At 36.1% G+C, this 19,663-nt stretch overlaps 1 protein-coding gene across 37 annotated transcripts in view; it reads right to left on the bottom strand.

Annotated features, from left to right (window-relative positions):
* PHKB (phosphorylase kinase regulatory subunit beta) overlaps positions 1–19,663 on the bottom strand; it is a 218,466-nt gene that overhangs the window by 149,476 nt on the left and 49,327 nt on the right. For all 37 annotated transcript variants that reach the window (XM_070613575.1, XM_070613562.1, XM_070613560.1 and 34 more), the window contains one exon: positions 628–743. In XM_070613575.1, the coding sequence (XP_070469676.1) occupies positions 628–743 (116 nt within the window). The remainder of the gene's footprint in view (positions 1–627; positions 744–19,663) is intronic.

Here is a 19,663-nt window from a genome sequence, read left to right as displayed (position 1 = left end):
GGGCAAAAACTTAGAATATCTGAAAGGTGCAATTAGTCACTAAAGCTGTTTCCCTAACCCTAAGGAGTAAAGGAAAGTGATAAACTACTAACATCAGTCATCAACTATTGCTGTTTATTCAAACCCCCTAAACCACAGCTCAAGATGTTGACCACACCTCTTACAGAAAACAATGAATGTTGCGTCTTATAGGAAGGGTATAAGTATCTCTGAATAGGAGAAAAATCAGCTCTATAACTTGGAAGGGAATTTTACATGCAATGTATATACACTGGTGTTTGGCAATTTTAATGTACTTCATTCTTCAAAGAGCATCACGGTAAAGGGGAAGAAGAAAACCACGTGGCTGAGCAGAAAGTCCAAGCCGTGGACTGGAGGCTGCTGCACGTGGACTGACACCTGGGAGGCTGGGAAGGACACTGTGCCTTTCCTGCATCTGTTTATGGGCACTGAGAGCACACCCTTAGCTTTAATTTTAAGTGAATTTCATCTGCATCATACAGAAAAAAAAAGAGATGAAAATTAACATAGAAACCATAGTTCCAATCTAATACTTCTGATTTTTATTCATATTCAAATTCTACACATTTAAATTTTTAAAAAAACACTCAGAAATCAACAAATTACCTCGAATGTAGCTCTGTGCTGCCATTATTATATTTGCTTCCTCTTTCCCAGACACCAAAGTCAGGCACACGGTAAACTCTTTCTACACAAAATACAAGGTTTTGAATAAAAGAGACCTAAAAGAAAATAAATGAAACATAAGGACACATGCAATAACAGGATCTTTTGATACTGATAAGAATAATTAGATACTATTTGAAATCCAAATACATACTTGCCTACCAGCACTTTTTTACCATGTTGAAACTCTTGTGGTTATTACATTACTATGAATATTTTGTTATACCTGGCTTTTCTAATATAAAGCCTAAAATGAGAACCTAATATTATACTGTACAGAAACAAAATTTAAATCCTGTCAATGCTCCAACTATAATACTTCAGTGATATACCTATTACTGTTCACGAGGACTGTGCATCTTAAGAAGTAAGAAAAATATAAAGCACTCTTGATACTGGCTCAACACAAGGTTGACACAGGGAAGCCATATTACAGAAAAGAAACCACATTGTAACTTTGAATGACCGCTGACTAACTAACCCAGCTGGGTAACCACCCTCCAGGAGATCCAACTGCTCTGCGGATTCTATAACCCCCGCTTGTACACATACCTCCCAGCTGCGATAAGACAGTAACTTCGTTATTTTGAGCTCCTTAGGACTGTGATGACCCCCGAACAGAGAGTCTATGCTGACAGCCATCATCAATGACAACTGAAAGATCTAGTGCAGCCATTCCCAGTCTGCAACACCAGAGGGTCAACATTCCTAACTCCCTCCCCTGTAACCCACTGGCCTGTATAACTGCTTCAAGATTCTGTGCCCACTTAAAATGGTTCTTTTGGACATTAGTTGGCCATCTTCCCTCTTGCTGGCAAGCTGTGATAAAATGCCCTTTGTCTGCCACCAACTTGCCTCTTGACGACTGGCTTTTGTCTTGCAGCAAGCAGATCGTGCCCTTTGTGTGGTAACACTGTTTTATACTAGATAATAATATTTCGAATCTAAAATGTCCATATGAAATGTTAAATAAGTCTAAAACTTCAGAGATAAAAAGCTGTTTCTCAGTTCTGTAACAAGCCAGTCCCATGTTGAATCAACCTGGAGTCTTGAGTCTATTACTCCTGGAATCTAATCTTCCTCCTGCCTTTTCGATAGCTATAGGTACCCATTCTTATGACTCAAAGCTTACACTTGGAGGTGGGCTCCCAACACTAGGCCAGGAGTCACAGCTTCCATGTAAAGATTTCAAATACTTGATGAAATTTACACTCTCATAAGGAACTATGGAAAGCAAAGATTATGGTCAGTTCTTATTTAATAAAACTTTATTCATTTTAATGAAGGCAATTTCTTAAGTGGGTTAGGGTCCTGATTACAGGATTTTTAATTTAGTCATCATGTTTGGTTCCATATGACAAATTGAATAAGTCTATCTAGCCTACCCTTCATCTCAAGATCCCTCTCAAGTGGCAATACACATCCCCAACCTCTACCCTACACACACACAATTAATGTAATGTGTATACTTTTAAGATTGAAACAATAACAACACTGAAAACCAAGGTAAGGTTCCATCAGTAGACCAGAAACTTTGAGAAATTACAGAAAGACAGAAAGCAGTAGAAAGAAATTGATCAAGAAAATAGCAGAGGAAACCACAGCCTCTCAAAATGTTTCTTTGTAATCTAGGGTCTCTGGAAAGTCTCTAAGGCCAGAGTCAACATATACATTGATCAAGAGTTGATCAGGGAGGTGTCTACCCAGATTCTCTTACAAATGATCAATAGCTGGGGCACTTGACATCTGACCTTTCCATTATCCATCCCAACAGATATATTTGCCCTTGGGGCCAAGAACAACTCACACACTTCAGTGGATTAAAAAAGCAACTAGGGTGTTGGGGCCTCCCAGAAAAAGAGCCGAACATAACATAATTCCAGGTTTCCACAAAACATGCATGTATCCCACAACTTCTCTAGCCAAGAGTGGAGCAGTACATACCTACAGTAAACTTTTGTTTTTACTTTGAATACTGGTGATGGTCTCCCCAGCTTTCCCAACCTCTTGCTACCTTGCCCATAGACCCTAAGGAAAACCTGCCTGTATAAAAACCCTGGTCCATTTTCAGAAAACCTAGTGTGTTTGGCTTCCATGGTCCATACAGTTATTTAGACTCTATAATACATACAGGACATACACTATACTTTGTTAGGTCTCCAAGTTTAAAGCTTTCAAATGATTCAGATCCTTCTTCCTTTCATGACAAACGTCTCAAGTGTATAACCCATAAACGTCTTTCTTACTCCTCTTAGAAGAACTTTAGGACCAGGGCTAGGCCCAAGTAAGGCAGTCTGGTCACGCTGTATAACTGGTATAATAGGTGACTAAAAAGGTATTTTTGGCTAACAAGCACTGTGGGGAAAACTAAAATAACATTTACATTACAAGTAACTGCACCTGACCTGCTGGGCTATTATCAGAGCCTAACTGAACTGGGGAAGGGAAATACCCAATGCCAGCCAGCTTTAGCCATTCCACAAAAGGAACGGAAATACTCAACTCCAGCCCACCATACCCATCTTGTCCTATCTAAGGGGAGAGAAAAAAAGCTAAGAAACACTTGCAAAGTCCACAGTCCAGACATAAGGTAACTAAAAGACTGAGACCTAATCATAGGACTATAAAATGCTTTGCTTCCCTCCCCATCACACCTCACCACCAGAATACTAAAGGCCTATTGACACCAGTTTCTTTCACTTTGTCATTGTGTCTGGCCATCAAGGCATAGAAAAAGGCAAAAAAAACACAATTTGAAGAAACAAAGCAAGCAGAGCACTATACATGGCAGAGATGTTGGAATTACCAGACTTAATTTTTAAAAAAACTATGATTAATACAATAAGGACTCTATTGGGTAAAGTAGACATCATGCAAGAACACACGGTTAATGCAATCAGAGAGTTGGACATCCTAAGGAAGAATCAGAAGAAATGCTAGAGACAAAAAATTGTAACAGAAATTAAAAATGGCTTTGATGGGCTTATTAGTAGACTGCACACAACTGAAGAAAGAATCTTTGAGCTAGAGGATATGTCAACAGAATCCCTGAAAACTGAAAAGCAAAGAGAATGAGGACTAAAAAACCCAGAATAGAATATTCAAGAACTGTGGAACAACCAAAGAAGGTGTAACATACATAATGGGAATACCAAGGGAAAACATAAAGAAAGAAAAGAGAAGAAATATTTAAACTGATAATGTCTGAGAATTTCCCCAAATTAATATCCAACACCAAACCACAGACCTAGGAAGCTCAGATAAAACCAAATATGGTAAGTGCCAAAAAAACTACATCTCAGCATATCATTTTCAAAATATAGAAAATTAAACATAAAGACAAAGTCCAGAAGGAAGTCAGAGGAAAAAATTACCTTACTTGTAGAGAAACGAAGATAAGAATTACATCTGACTTGTTCTCAGAAACCATGCAAGTGAGAGTGGAATAAAATATTTAAAATGTAGAGGAAAACACCGTCAACCTAGAATTCTGTACTCTGTAAAATTATCCTTCAAGAGTGAAGGAGAAATAAACACTTTCTTAGGCAAATAAAAGTTGAGGGAATTTGTTGCCAATAGGCCTACTCTGCAAGAAATGTTAAAAGTTCTTTAGAGAGAAGGAAAATAATATAAGACAGAAACTAACAGAGCATCAAACTATGTAAGGCAAAAACCAACAGAATTGGAAAGAGAAATAGATGAATACCCTATCAGATTGGAGACTTCAACTCCCCTCTATCAAAAATGAGCAGATTCAGCAGAGAATTAAGAGGACACAGCTGAATTCAACAACACCATTAATCAACTGATATAACTGACATCTATAGACTATTTCACCTGGCAACAGCAGAACACAATATTCTCAAGCTGACACGAAACATTTACCAAGACAGACCACATTCTGGGCCATAAAATATACCTTAACAAATTTAAAAGAATACAAATCACATAATATCTGCTCTCAGACCACAAAATTAAACAAGAAATCAATAACAGAAAGATAACTGGAAAATCCTAAAATAAATAGAGATTAAACAACACACTTCTAAATAACACATGGGTCAAAGAAAAAAACCTCAAGAGAAATGAAAACATATTGAGATAAATGAAATATAACTCTTCAAAATTTGTGGAATGCAGCAAAAGCACTCCACAGCAGGAAATTTATAGCACTGAATGCATATATTAAAAAAGAAGTGAGATCTAAAAATCAATAACCTAAGTTTCCAAGTTGGAAACTAGAAAAAGAAGAGCAAATTAAATCCAAAATAAATAGAAGAAAAGAAATAAGAATTAGATAAGAAATCAATGAAATTGAAAACAGAAAATTAATAGAGAAAATCAACACAACCAAAAGCTGGTTCTCTGAAAAGATCAACAAAACTGATAAGCCTTTAGCCAGGCTAACAAAAAAAAAAAAAAGGAAAGGACACAAATTACTAATACCAGAAACAAAAGAGAGGACATCACTACAGATCCCATGGAAATTAAAAGTAAATAAAGAAATATTATGAACAACTCTACGCCCACAAATTTGATAGCCTAGATAAAATGGACCAATTCCTTGAAAGATACCATCTGCCAAAAGTCACAAGAAGCAACAATCTGAATAAACCTATATCTATTAAAGAAATTAAATCAATAATTAACGACATTCCAAAACAGAAAACACCAGGCCCAGATGGGTTCACTGATGAATTCTAACAAACATGAAAGGAAGAAATTATACCAGTTCTCTACAATCTCCTTTCAGAGGAAAGAAGCAGAAAGAATACTTCCTAATTCATCCTATGAGGCCAGCATTACCCTAACATAAAAACCAAAGACATTATAAGAAAACTACAGACCAATATCTCTCACGAACATTGATGCATAAATCCTCAACAAAATATTAGCAAATTGAATCCAAGAAAGTATAAAAAGAATTATACACCACAACTAAGTGGAACTGATCCTAGGGATGTAAGGCTGGTTCAACATTAGAAAATCAATTAATATAACCTATCACATCAACAGACTAAAAAAAGAAAAATCACGATCATATTAATAGATGCAGAAAAGCATCTGACATAATCCAACACGTATTCATGATAAAAAGTCTCAGTGAACTAAGAATAAAGAGGAACTTTCTCAACTTGATAAAGACTATCTAGAAAAAATCTATAGCTAAAATCATACTTATGGTGAGAAATTCAACGCTTTCCCACTAAGATCAGGTACAAGGCAAACATGCCCCTCTCACTACTACTTTCCAATATCATACTGAAGGTCCTTGCTAATCCAATAAGGCAAGAAAAAGAAATGAAAGGTAGACATATTGGGAAGGAAGACATAAAACTATCTTTGTTCACAGATTACATGATCATCTATGTAGAAAATCCAAAAAAATCTACAAAATAACTGGAACCAATAAGTGAATATAGCAAGGTGACAATACATGTTTAATATACAAAAGTCAATCATTTTCCTATATACAAACAATGAACAAGTGGAATTTGAAATTAAAAAGAGCACCCCTCAAAATGAAACTTAGGTATAAATCTAACAAAATATATATAAGATCTATATAAGGAAAATTGCAAAACTCTGATGAATGAAATCAAAGAACTAAATAAATGGAGAGATATTTCACATTCATGGATAGGAAGACTCAATAGTGTCAAGATGTCAATTCTTCCCCAACTTGATCTACAGATTCAATACAATCCCAATCAAAATACCAGAAAATTATTTTACAGATATTTACAGACTGATTCTAAAGTCTTTATGGAGAGGCAAAAGACTCTAATAGCCAACTCAATATTGAAGAAAAAGAACATAGTTGGAGGTCTCACACTACCCAACTTCAAGATTTACTAGAAAGCTATGGTAATCAAGACAGTGGTATTGGTAAAAGGACAGACAAATCAATGGAAGAGAAGAGAGAGCCCAGAAATAGACCCCCATAAATACAGTGACCTGATCTTTGACAAAGGACCAAAGGCAGTACAATAGAGTAAAGATAGTCTCTTCAACAAATGGTGCTGGAATAACTGGACATCCACACACACAAAAATGAATCTAGAGAAAGACCTTACTCTCTTTACAAAAATTAACTCATAATGGATCATATTCCTAATCTAAAAGCAAAACTATAACACTCCTAGAAGATAACATAGGAGAAAATCTAGATGACCCTGGGTCTGGTGATGACTTAGATACAACACTAAAGGAACAATTCATGGAAGAAATAATTGATAAGCTGTACTTGAAAAAAATTAAAAACTTCTGCTCTGTAAAAGACAATGTCAAGAGAATGAGAAGACAAGCCACAGATTGGGAGAAAATATTTGCAAAAGATACTCTGATAAAGCACTGTTATCCAAAATGTACAAACACCTTTTAAAACTCAATAATAAGAAAACAATCAACCCAAGTAAAAAATGGACCAAAGATCTTAAGATGCTTAACAAAAGAAGATACACAGATGGCAAATAAGCATATGCCAAAAGATGCTCCAAGTCATGTCATCAGAGAAATGCAAATTAAAACATCATTAAGATACAACTACACACCTATTAGGATGGCCAACATGTAGAACACTGACAACGCCAAAAGCTGACAAGGATGTGGAGCAAGAGGAACTCTCAGTCACTGCTGGTGGGTAGGCAAAATGGTACAGCCACTTTGGAAGATAGTTTGCAGGTTTCTTACAGAACTAAACATACTCTTAACGTATGATCCAGCAATTGCACTCCTTGCTATGTACCCAAAAGAACTGAAAACGTATGTACACATAAAAACCTGCATTCAGATGTTTATAGCAGCTTTATTCATAAATGTCAAAACATGGAAGCAACCAAGATGTCCTTCAGTAGGTAAATGGATAAACAAATTGTGGTACATCCAGACAATGGAATATTATTCAGCAATAAAAGGGAATTAGCTATCAAGCCATGAAGAGTCACGGAGGAACTTTAAATGCTTACCAGTAAGTGAAAGAAGCCAATGTGAAAAGGCTATAACTGTGTGATTCCAACTATATGACACCTGGGAAAGGGAAAATCATGGAGACAGTAAAAAGATCAGCGGTAGCCAGAGATGGGGGGAGACGAATAGGTGGAGCACAGAGGATTGTCAGGGCAGTGAAAATACTTTGCATGATATTATAATGATGGGCATATGTCATTTGACATTTGTCCCAACCCACAGAATAAACAACACCAAGAGTGAACAGTAAGTTAAACTACGGACTTTGGTGATTACGATGCGTCTCTCTAGGTGCATCCTTGTAAACAAATGTAGCCTTCCCTTGAGTGATCTGATAATGCGAGAGATTATGCATGTGCAGGGACAGGGGATATATGAGAAACATTTCTACCATCCTTGCAATTTTATTGTAAATCTAAAACTGCTCTAAAAAAATAAAGTCTAAAAAAAAAGCATTTACATGTTTGTTACTTTATCCCTTTCCCCATGTAAGCTCCATGAGGGCAGAGATTTTGTTCTGTTCACTGCTATATCCCAAGAAAACAGTGCCTGACATATAGCAGATGCTCAATGAACATTTGCAGCTTGACTTCCACCCTCATCACGCCAGAAACTGTAGTTGTAAAATTTTCCAAAATAACTCTCATACAAGTCTAATCATCCATCCTCATCTACCTGTTCTTAGCCCTATGACGTTTTATATAACTGATCACTTGTTTCTTCTTCAAAGTTCCCATCCCTTTGACTGACACCACATCCTCTACTTGCCTCCTCTTCTTCCTTCCACCCTTACCAGTGGATATTTTACAAAGCTCTGTCTTGTTCTCTCTATACTCATATCTCATGCCTCCAGCAAGCTCATTCACTATCAATATTTTATCCACAGTTAGCAGTATGAGACAGTACAATGTTTACAATACATGTTTACAACACTGTGATTTTTACATCCTAGCCCTGAATACTTATAATTCATACCTTTGTTTCTATACCCAATTATAAAATATTTCCACTTGGATTTCCCATTAAATGCCATGTTCTGATCTCTTTCATGACTTGTAAATACGCCTCAATTGTGTTTTTCTTCATGAGACCAATGGTTTTCCATGCCCTCAGTCTAGAAATCTGGAAATTATCTTTGGTTACTCTGTATCCTTTATCCCCAATATCATTCTGATACCAAGTCCTGTTTCTTGGGTCAAAAAAGTTCCCTGAATCTTGACACAGTAGCACAACTCTCAGGTCTAACATTCAAATTCTTCATAATCTTTCCACCCCATCCTCTTATGTCTTTACATACTTCACAGTCTGACAGGAACCGTAGGTTGCTCATTTTCAACTGAAACGCTTTTCTATGAATCTTCCTTCAGTCCCAGTTCAACTTCGCCCCTTGGTGAAGCCTCTGACTTCTTTCTCTTAACTCAAATTGCATTTACAGCCAAGACCACAGCTCTTAATTTTTTTTTGTTTCATGTTGTTTTTTCCCCTACCTCTAATTAGTATATAGGTCTACCATCCCTTATTTGCAATATGAAAAGCCCGCAAACTCTGAAACCAGTTGTTTTTTCTTAACTCATTTGTCAGCAAAACCCAGAATTGACATGAGGTTATCTGCTTTATCTACCCTTTGTGTGAATATGCATGTCTTATGCAAAAATATTAATATGCTGATTATGGGGTTTTGTGCTAACCCTGCTGGGGTTATTACATAAACAAACAGTATATCCTTTGTAAAATCAAAAAACTCTGATATCTAAAACATATCTGGTACCAAAGGTTTCTTTAGACAAGGAATTATAGACCTGTATAACTTCTCTGAACTCAGAAACACGTATTTCTTGTATTATGCACACAAGCAATACCGAGGTTTAGTAAGGGACTGGGCACGTGGGGGAAATATAAGATTGCTATAATTATGAAAATAAAGATCACAACCATTTCCAAGGTCAGGGTATTTTGTGTACTAACTTCAATTCTGACTCTAATTTGTGTGTCCAATGTTGTTAACCCTTTGTTCTATCTTTATACCAATTCCTAATTTGTGTTACTTTGCTTTGAAGACATATATCTTTGAAAGTCACTTTTGGAAAAAAGACCCTAAGGAAAGATTCCTAATCTGAAAGAGCTAGAACCATCAGAATCAATGTTGTCTGCAGTATTTTCTGGATATTTTTAGTTAAATCTATAAAATAATAATTCAAATATCTGAAATAGTTTTAAAGTAGAGTTAAATGCCAATGAAACAATCACATTTTGGGAGATAGTGAATTGGAGTAATACTGTATTAAAAAACAAAATCTTAATGGATTTCATAAACCATGTGTAATAACAAAAACAATGACAAATTAGAGATTAAGAGGATCTCATATTGAATAAACAAATATAATTTTAACTAGTTTATCATAAACTCCAAAGGCAAACAATAATTTAACTCTCTCTCTACATAGAATTGAAAACATCCAGTATAATAAATCAGTGTTAACCAAATAGTACAGTAACCCCTTCTCAATATAACAAAAAGTAATTTTTATCGTATTTTATTAAATTAGTAATAATGAGTACTATGGAATAAATTTCTATTTACTGTTCCTTTCCCATATAGAACATTTCAGGATCTCTTTCCCCATGGTTTCAAAGATATTTGTAAAGTAATTTTGTGCAAATGAAGATAAATGCATATTTGAAGGGCTTTGTTTCCCCTGCATCTGGTATTCACCTAAATGTTTAAGGCTTTTATGATTTCACACACTCTTTAGCAGGACTGAGCCCTACCTTCAGTCAATGGTTGCTAGGGAAGGAAGAAGCTGTGGAGTAGTGTTAATTTACTTCGCAAATACCCTCCCTGATACCCAGGGCAATGTGGTTTTCGTCCTGGCACAATAGCTACCGGCCAAAGCACATGTACCAAACCGCCCACACAGCAACCCCCAGCAATGGATGCAGGCCTGGGCGTGAAGGTGTGTTTCCATCTGGTTCTCTCTCTTTTGCAGTACTTTCAAAGCAAAAGCCTCCATTCTTGCTTTGACTTCTGTTTCCTCTTTCCACTTTTTCTAACCTTTAATTCCTTCTTTTGCTAAGTATCCTCAACAGAAGTGATTCGCAATTCATGTTAACTAGAACCCCAAATTCTCACAGCAAAAAAAGAAAAAAAATGTTAGAGACTAAATTCAAGTATCTTAGAATTTCCTATAACAGTAACTTGATGCTGGGTAGGAGAATCTTGGCAAAAGGCAAGTCAGCTTTCTTTTTTCAAGAGAATAATAAACATTCTAACATACAAATAATACTTTTCCCTTGAATTAGCCTGGGCTCTATGCACTGAACAAAAGGTTAAGGTTCAGAAGAAGAAAGAACTCTACTTTGGGGCATGGATTTTCCAGCAAAATTCTCACTCCTCAAAATCTTCACTCTAACGTACTAGATACGTAAAATTTAGCTATGCAGTTTCTTGATTGCTACAGGGAACTCAGCTGAAGAAGTAAATTTTTTAAATTATGCAACATTACACACATGCAAAAAGTGCAAAAAATAAGTAACAGACACCCATGAACCATCAACTAAATTTAATAAATGTTAACATAGTGCATTCTCTGTTTTAGATCCTATTTTAAAGGCATAAGACAGAAACATCTGAAGCTCTTTTTCCACAACCAAGTTCCCCAGCCCAAGGTAACAACTGACAGAAATGCTTTCTGTCATTCCCATCCACTCCCATTACTTCTTGTCTAATTGCTTTGGCTAGGTCATCTGTACAACATTAAATAAAAGTTGGTATAATCAATATCCTTACCTTGTCCCTGAACTTAAAGTTAAAGGGTCTTCTTATAACATTTCACCATTAAATAGGATATCTGCTGTCGATTTTTGGCAGATACACTTTGTTGTTGTTGTTGGCGCCATCAAGCCAATTCTGACTCCTAGAGACTCTGTGCACAGCAGAGCAGAACCCAGCCCCATCTTTTTGCACCATCCTCTCCTTCCAGTGCTATATCATACCGTGTTGTGCTGTCATTCATAGGGTTTCATGGCAAATTTTTTCAGCAGTGGGTGGCCAGGTCCTTCTTCCTAGTCTGTCTTAGTCTGGAAGCTCTGCTGAAACCTGTCCACCATGGGAGATCCTGCTGGTATTTGAAATACCAGTGGCATAGCTTTCAGCATCACAGCAACATGCAGCCACCACCATGTGACAACTAACAGACAGGTGGTCTGGTTCCCTGACCTGTAAATGAACCTGGGCCACGGCAGCAAGAGCACAAATCATAACCACTAGGCCACCAAGATACTTTTTATTGGGTAAAGAAAATTGCATTTTCTACTTATTTTACAAGAATGTTTTTCAAGAGTAGGTGATGAATTTTTACCAACTATCTCTTCTGCATCTATTGAGATGAACATACGGTTTTTCTACCTTAACTTGCTAATGTGATGAATCAAATTACATGGATTTTTTCATTTTAAATCATCTTTGCATTTCTGGAATTAAACACAACTTGGTTCCAGCACATAATGCTAGTAGATCACCAATATCTACTTTCACTTTCCTTCTTACTAACAAAACACTGATTTTAACTTCACAAGCAGCAGGAGTGATCATGCAACCAACTTCTGATTGATGATATTAAGCAGAAGTCACTGGGTCAGGCTTCTAGAAACTATTTTTAAAGTCCCTTCTTCTTTCTCAATTCTTACTTACTAGTGTAGACATAATACCTAGAAGAACAGCATCTATATTACGATTATTTGGATAAATGTCCCATGCTAAAGATGGCAGAGTAGGAGAAAAGGAGTCTATATCCTCAATGACACCCAATGATCAGACACTGTTAAAGCCCAGGACTTTGAAACTCCATGAAGAAGAAATAACACTTTTAAATATCTACGCACTCAACAAAGGAGCACCAAAGTCCATAAAGCAACTATTAACAAATCTAAAAGGAGATATTAATAACAACACAATAATAGTAGGCAACCTCAACACTCCACTCACATCAAGGGATAGACCATCCAGACAGAAAATCAATAGGGAAACAACAGAATTAAATAAAAGGCGAGACCATTTGGACTTAACAGACATATACAGAACAATCCATCCGAAGAACAGCAGAATGCGTATTCTTCTCACGTATGCCCGGTACACTCTCAAGGATACACCATATGCTGAGAAACAAAGCAAGCCTCAATACATTTAAGATGATTCAAATAATAACAAGCATCTTTTCCAATCACAATGCTACAAAGGTAGAAATTAACTACAAGGAAAAAGCTGAGGGAGGGACAAAGATGTGGAGACTAAACAACATGCTGTTGAACAAGACTGGAGCATTAAAGTCTAATTAAAGGACAAATCAAAAAATATCTGGAGACAAATGAAAACGAAAAGATACCATAGCAAATCATATAGGATGCAGCAAAAGGAGTAATAAGAGGGAAATTCATGGCAATACAGGCTCACCTTAACGAACAAGGAAAATCCCAAATAAGCAATCTCAATCTACACCAAACTGAATTAGGAAAGGAACAAACAAAGCCCAAAGTCAGCAGAAGGAGAGAAATAATAAAAATCAGAGCAGAAATAAATGCTAGTGAAACAAAAAAGGCAGCAGAAAGGATCAATGAAACAAAGAGTTGGTTCTTTGAAGAGATAAACAAAATTGACAAACCCCCAGCCAGACTTACAACGAAAAAAAGAAAGCTCAGATAAATAAAATTAGAAATGAAAGAGGAGAAATAACAACAGATACCACAGAAAAATCAATGGATTATAAGAGAATAATATGAAAAGCTATATGCCAACAAAGTGGGCAATCAAGAGGAAATGGTTAAATTCCCAGACTCTTACAACCTCCCAGAGCCGAATCAAGAAGAAATGGATAATCTGCATAGACCAACCACAAGGTAAGAGACTGAAAGAGTAATCAAAAGCATCCCAAAAAATAAAAGCCCAGGAGAATTCTACCAAACTTTCAGAGAGGATTTAATATCTATCCTTTTCAAGCCCCAAAAATTAGGGAAGATGGAACGCTCCTAACGCATTCTATGAGTCCAACATCACTCTGATACCAAAGCCTGACAAGGACAGCACAAAAAAGGAAAACCACAGGCCAATATCGCTGATCAACATACACACAAAAATCCTCAACAAAACATTGGCAACTCGAATACAGCAATACATCAAAAAGATCATACATCATGACCAAGTGGCATTTATTCCAGGGACACAGGGATGGGTCCACACGCACAACTCAATCAACGGGATATACCACATCAACAAAATGAGGAATAAAAACCACATGATCATCTCAACAGACACAGAGAAAGCATTTGACAAGATCCAACAGCCATTTATGATAAAACTCTTAACAAAAGGGGGCTAGAAGGAAATTACCTCAACATAATAAAGGCCATATATGACAAACCCACAGCGAACATCATACTCAATGGGCAAAAACTGAACATCATCCCTCTGAGAACAGGAACAAGAGGAGGATGCCCACTCTCACAACCCTTACTCAACATAATACTGGAAGTTTTAGCCAGAGCAATTAGGCAAGAGAAAGGAATAAAAGGAATCCAAAATGTCCATACTACCCAAAGCAATCTACAGATTCAAGGCAATCTCAATCAGATTCCCAATGACACTGTTCACTGAAATAGAACAAAGAATCCTAAAATTCATATGAGGTAACCAAAGATCGAAAATTGCTAAAGTAATACTGAGAAAAAAGAACAAAGCTGGAGGCATCACAATCCCTACTTCAAAATGTACTACAAAGCCACAGTGATCAAAACAGCATGGTACTGGTACACAAACAGGCACATAGATCAATGGGACAGAACTGAAAGCCCAGAAAGAAAACCGCACATCTACGGACAGCTAATCTTTGACGAAGGTGCCAAGCACATACAAGGGAGAAAAGATAGTCTCTTCAATGAATGGTGTTGGGAAAGCTGGACAGCCACATGCAAAAGAATGAAAGTAGACCACTATCTCATACTATACCCAAAAATTAACTCAAAATGGATCAAAGACTTGAAGATAAGTCCTGAAACCATAAAACTCCTGGAAGATAATATAGGTAGTACACTCTTTGACCTCGAACTTAAAAGGATCTTCTCAAATACCATGTCCTCTCAGACAGGGAAATAAAAGAAAAAATAAACAAGTGGGACTTCATCAGACTAAAGAGCTTTTGCAAGGCAAGAGAATCTACGATCAAAACCAAAAGACAACCCACCAATTGGGAGAAAATATTTGCAAATCATATATCCAACAAGGGGTTAATCTTCATAAAATATAAGAAATTCACACAACTGAACAACAAAAAAACAAACAGCCCGATCAAAAAATGGGCAGAGGATATGAACAGACATTATTCCAAAGAAGATATCTAGAAGGCCAATAAACACAGGAAATGATGTTCAACATCACTAATCATCAGGGAAATGCAGATCAAAACTACACTAAGATACCACCTTACCCCTGTTAAAATCGCTATAATCACTAAGACTAAAAATAACGAATGTTGGAAAGGGTGTGGAGAAAAGGGAACCCTTATACATGGCTGGTGGGAATGCAAACTGGGGCAATCACAGTGGAAAACACTATGGAGATTCCTCAAAAAACTAAAAATAGAACTACCATATGGCTCAGCTATCCCACTACTGGGTATCTACCCAAACAACTTGAAATCAACAATCCAAAGTAACATATGTCCCCCTATGTTCATTGCAGCACTATTCACAATAGCCAAGACATGGAAACAATCCAAGTGCCCATGGACCCATGATTGGATAAAGTAGGTGTGGTATCTATATACAATGGAATACTGCTTGGCCAGAAAACAAAGACAAAATCATCCCATGTGCAACAACATGGATTTACCTGGAGGAAATTAAGCTAAGTGAAATAAGCCAGACTGAGAAGGACAAACACCATATGATTTCACTCATATGTGGAATATAAACAAATATGTGGACAAAGAAACAGTTCAGCAGTTACCAGGGCAAGAGGGATAGTGGATGGACACAGGAGGTGAAGGGGAGCACGTACGTGGTGACAGACAAGGAATAGTGTACAAATGAAATTTCATAATGATGTAAACTATTATGAACTCAGAAAAAATCTTTAAATCTTCTTAAAACACAGGTTGGTATGGCAGATTAATTCTACAATGTCATTTAGCAACCCAAGTTTCTTCTCTCACTTGACCTATAATTTCCCAGGGGTTTCCCAGTGAGGGATGCAGAGGGGAGGGGTGGCTGGAGTGGAGAATTTTGTTATCTATTCTGCACAAGGACTCCTGTTTTCCTCAATTAAGATTATGAGTCAACTACTGCCTTTTCCTAATTCTATCCTTTTTTCCCCGTGAAACATATTTTGGATGTTTTCATTCTATCCTCAATTACTCTTAAACTCTTTCATATTTTCTATCATTTTACTTCTCTGTTCTATATTCTGGCTAATTTCCCCAGGACTATCTTTCAGTTCATAAATTTGTTCTCCAGCAATGTCCAATCTACTCTTTAAAATGTCCAATAACTTTTTAATTGTTTATATTTTTATTTCTACTCATATTTGGTTCTTTTTCATTCTTTATTTTGTCTCTATTAATATTTAAGAATTTAAAAATTTTTATCTTAAGAGTCTCTTTCAAATAGTTATTCTATTATCTAAAATCTTGGAGTGACAAGCTTTTCTATTTGCTGTATCTGGTTATTTGCTTTGAATAACGTTCTTATGCAATTTGTAATTACTATTTGTATTATTTAACTGATTTTCAGCAAAGATTTTCATTTGTGGATATGTACCTAAAAAGCAAGTTTATCTTTGTTTCAGACCCCACATCAGCATACAGCACAGGTTTTAGGTTTCAATCTAGGGTCCTAGACAACAGTAGCTTCCTGTTCTCTAGGCCAGTGGGCTGAAGTGTTTTTGTCTTCCTTCCATAAGGAGCACAATTCTGTTTAAATTTATGCACAGCACTCACAGGAAATACCTTATTTTGAGTAAGCCCAAGAGAACGTGTCTTATTCCAATGTGAGCTTTTTGAAACTCGAGCTCCTGGCCCATAAGATCTATGGTACAGTGATCACAAAAATGGCCTCAATTATCCACCTGTCTCTCTATCCACATGCTTTGAAACATTATTTAACACTTTTTTTCCATCAAGAGGTCAGAAGCATGATTTTGCTTTGGCCAGCAGAATGTGGCAGAGGTGAGCATGTACCAATCCTGAGGTGAGGCCTCAAAAGGCCTCATGTGTATCTGTCCCCTCAGATCCCTAACTTTACTATAAAAACAAGGGTAGCTCCTTTCTGGAGGATGACAGACTATGTAGAGCAGAGATGGCTTATATTAGTCAATGCCATCCTAAATCAGCTGTCAATCTGTCAAGTGGCCACAAATTGCGTGAGCAAGCTGAGCCAAGATCAGCTGAGCCTGGTCACAGTCAGCAGAACTGGCCAGCCCTTTTATAGGCTAGGAGGGGGAAAAAAGCTGTTTATAAGACATTAATTTGGGGGTGCTTTTTAAAGAAATTATAATACCTAAGTGATACAATATCAGTGAATCCATTAGGCGCCTGGTCTTACCCATAACACCAGATCCAGTGCTAATTTGCTAATTCTCTCTCCATTGCTGGCATCTAGGGATTTCCTTTTCTTTCACTTGTGCTTGGTTACTTAATTGGTTTCTTAAAATAAATTTTGTTTTAGTTTATCTAGTATTCCATATTTTTGCAGTGAGAGAGGCTAAACAATAAGCTTATTTGGTTTTATTGTCAGATTTACAGAAAGTTGAACAAATTTCTGTTATGGCGGGTACCCCACTAAGTTTCTGGTTGCCTCCAAAAAGTTAGAAGTGAAGCTTCTTCCAGTTCTTGGAATAATCTATACTCTCTCCCAAGTTTGATTATTTCTACATACCTCTTCCTAGTATGCTCTTATTCCACTGCTTCACCTAGCTAATTCTTTCGCTGCCTTCAGAAAACAACCTGGATGTGGAAACTTCCTGAAAGAGAAAAACTTCCTTGATTCCCCAAGTCTAGATGAGATCGCTATCTTATTCACCATTTTATCCTATCACCTATCATAGTTTCTTACACATGGAAGGTCCTCAAATGTTTGTTGAACAAATTGGAATACATTTACACATCTATAAACACTGACAGAAAATCCACTTATCCTTGTAATACTCTGGAATTATTAAAAAAAGACATCCCCATCCTAAAACAGTGATCATTTGTATGCATAAATTCCAGATATATTAAAAATCAAAGAATAAGTCTTTTCTTGACAGAACTACCTCCTGTTTTTTTCCCAAAATATTAAAATAATTTGTCCTTGATGAGGAGTTATTCTTCTAACTCTTTCATAATGTAACAGGTGACAAGTGCAGGTGTGTTCAATTCTAAAGAATTTTCATATCGGGATTTCAGGGAAAAAATTAATTATTTATGTCATCCTAATAAAAATTCTACTAAAAAAAACCCATAAACTTTGCCAGATCCAGGATACTGCAACCAACAGAAAAATAATACCCATTTTTCAATATCATTAAATACTAAATAATACAACTTGACTTAAATGCCCATAAAAGGTGTTTACAAATTTTTAAGTAAGCCAAGTGAAATTTTCATGATATAGTAAAAAAGAAAAGACTAAAGTCTTCCCAATCAGACAACGTGGGGACACTGAATAACAATAAAGAATTTCAGAAGTGGACAACAATATCCTCAAAGAATGTTATGGTAGTTCATTACTTTGCCCCCCCTCCAACAGATTAAGTTAGTTTTCTCCATTAGTAGACAGAAGGACTAACTTAGATGAACTTTATATTTAAGTAATATAAACAAATATTAACTATATAATATTTATAAACTTATACATATTTATAAACTTATATTAAAAATAAGTATATTCATATATTCACATATACATAATATATATTTATATTTACACATAAATATTTATATTTTAATGCCTATATATTTACAAACTTTTATTACATAGACAAATATATAATACATACATAATATTTCTAAACATACATATATAATATTTATAAACTTATATTAAAAATGTTTAAGTTTAACATATATTATGGGTTTCTCTCCAGATAAAAAAGAGAAAGCAAATAACAGCATCAGGGCAGAACTAGAGAACTCTGTCTTTTTCACAGTTTTTAATAAAAAGACTTTTTATTTTTAATAAGAAACCACTATCTGTGCATTGCACTACTTTCAGACACCAATGCAGACATGAAACATGATACGTGTGTGGAGGAAAGATGTTTGAAAATGAGTGTATACTACTGTTCCTGCCCTTAGGAAGTATGTTCCCCAGCAAGGCTCATCCGCACAAACACTGGCACTCAATCTGTTCACTGCACCTTAGGGAGGTTACACACGACTGTTAAGACAAGGACCTTTTCCTTAAGAAACTACAATGTGGGCATAAAGTTTACAAAAACAAGAGAATCAGTGAAGATATGATCAATTGTCAAAAGAAGGAAATGGCTCATTGAAAAACTCAAAGTGCTGACAATATAATATGTATATAACATTACATGTATGTGTGTGTGTTACACGTGTATGTATATACATATATCCCCAAACTCTGTATTTTCCAATCCTAAGAAAAATAAGGATTTTGGCAAATTACAACTTTGATAGTAAATAGAAAAAGAAATGAGCGGTAGCCCCACTTCCTTCCCAGGCCCTTAGATTCCCCTGAGATGTGAGTGTGGTTGTGAAGTGAAGAACAGAGATAGGACTAACAACTTCCCATTCCAGGGCATAAGATACAATTAGGAAAGAAAATGGTTCCAAGTCACATCACCTTTCAGAGGATTCATTTCTCTGAAATATCTTGATACAAGGAACTTCATTTACTGAAAGAAAATGCAGGCCCATTTACTGCCCTTCCATGTGATTCCTGGCAAAATATATGGAATCTCAAAGAAAAAGATAGTGAGCAGCAAAAACATATTTTATTATTCCAGGATTTTAAG

This window comes from Equus przewalskii, chromosome 3, assembly GCF_037783145.1.
Source record: "Equus przewalskii isolate Varuska chromosome 3, EquPr2, whole genome shotgun sequence".
NCBI classification, from domain to species: domain Eukaryota; kingdom Metazoa; phylum Chordata; class Mammalia; order Perissodactyla; family Equidae; genus Equus; species Equus przewalskii.
The sequence above is the reverse complement of the archived record's forward strand: the minus strand, read 5'-3'. Positions and strand labels throughout refer to the sequence as shown.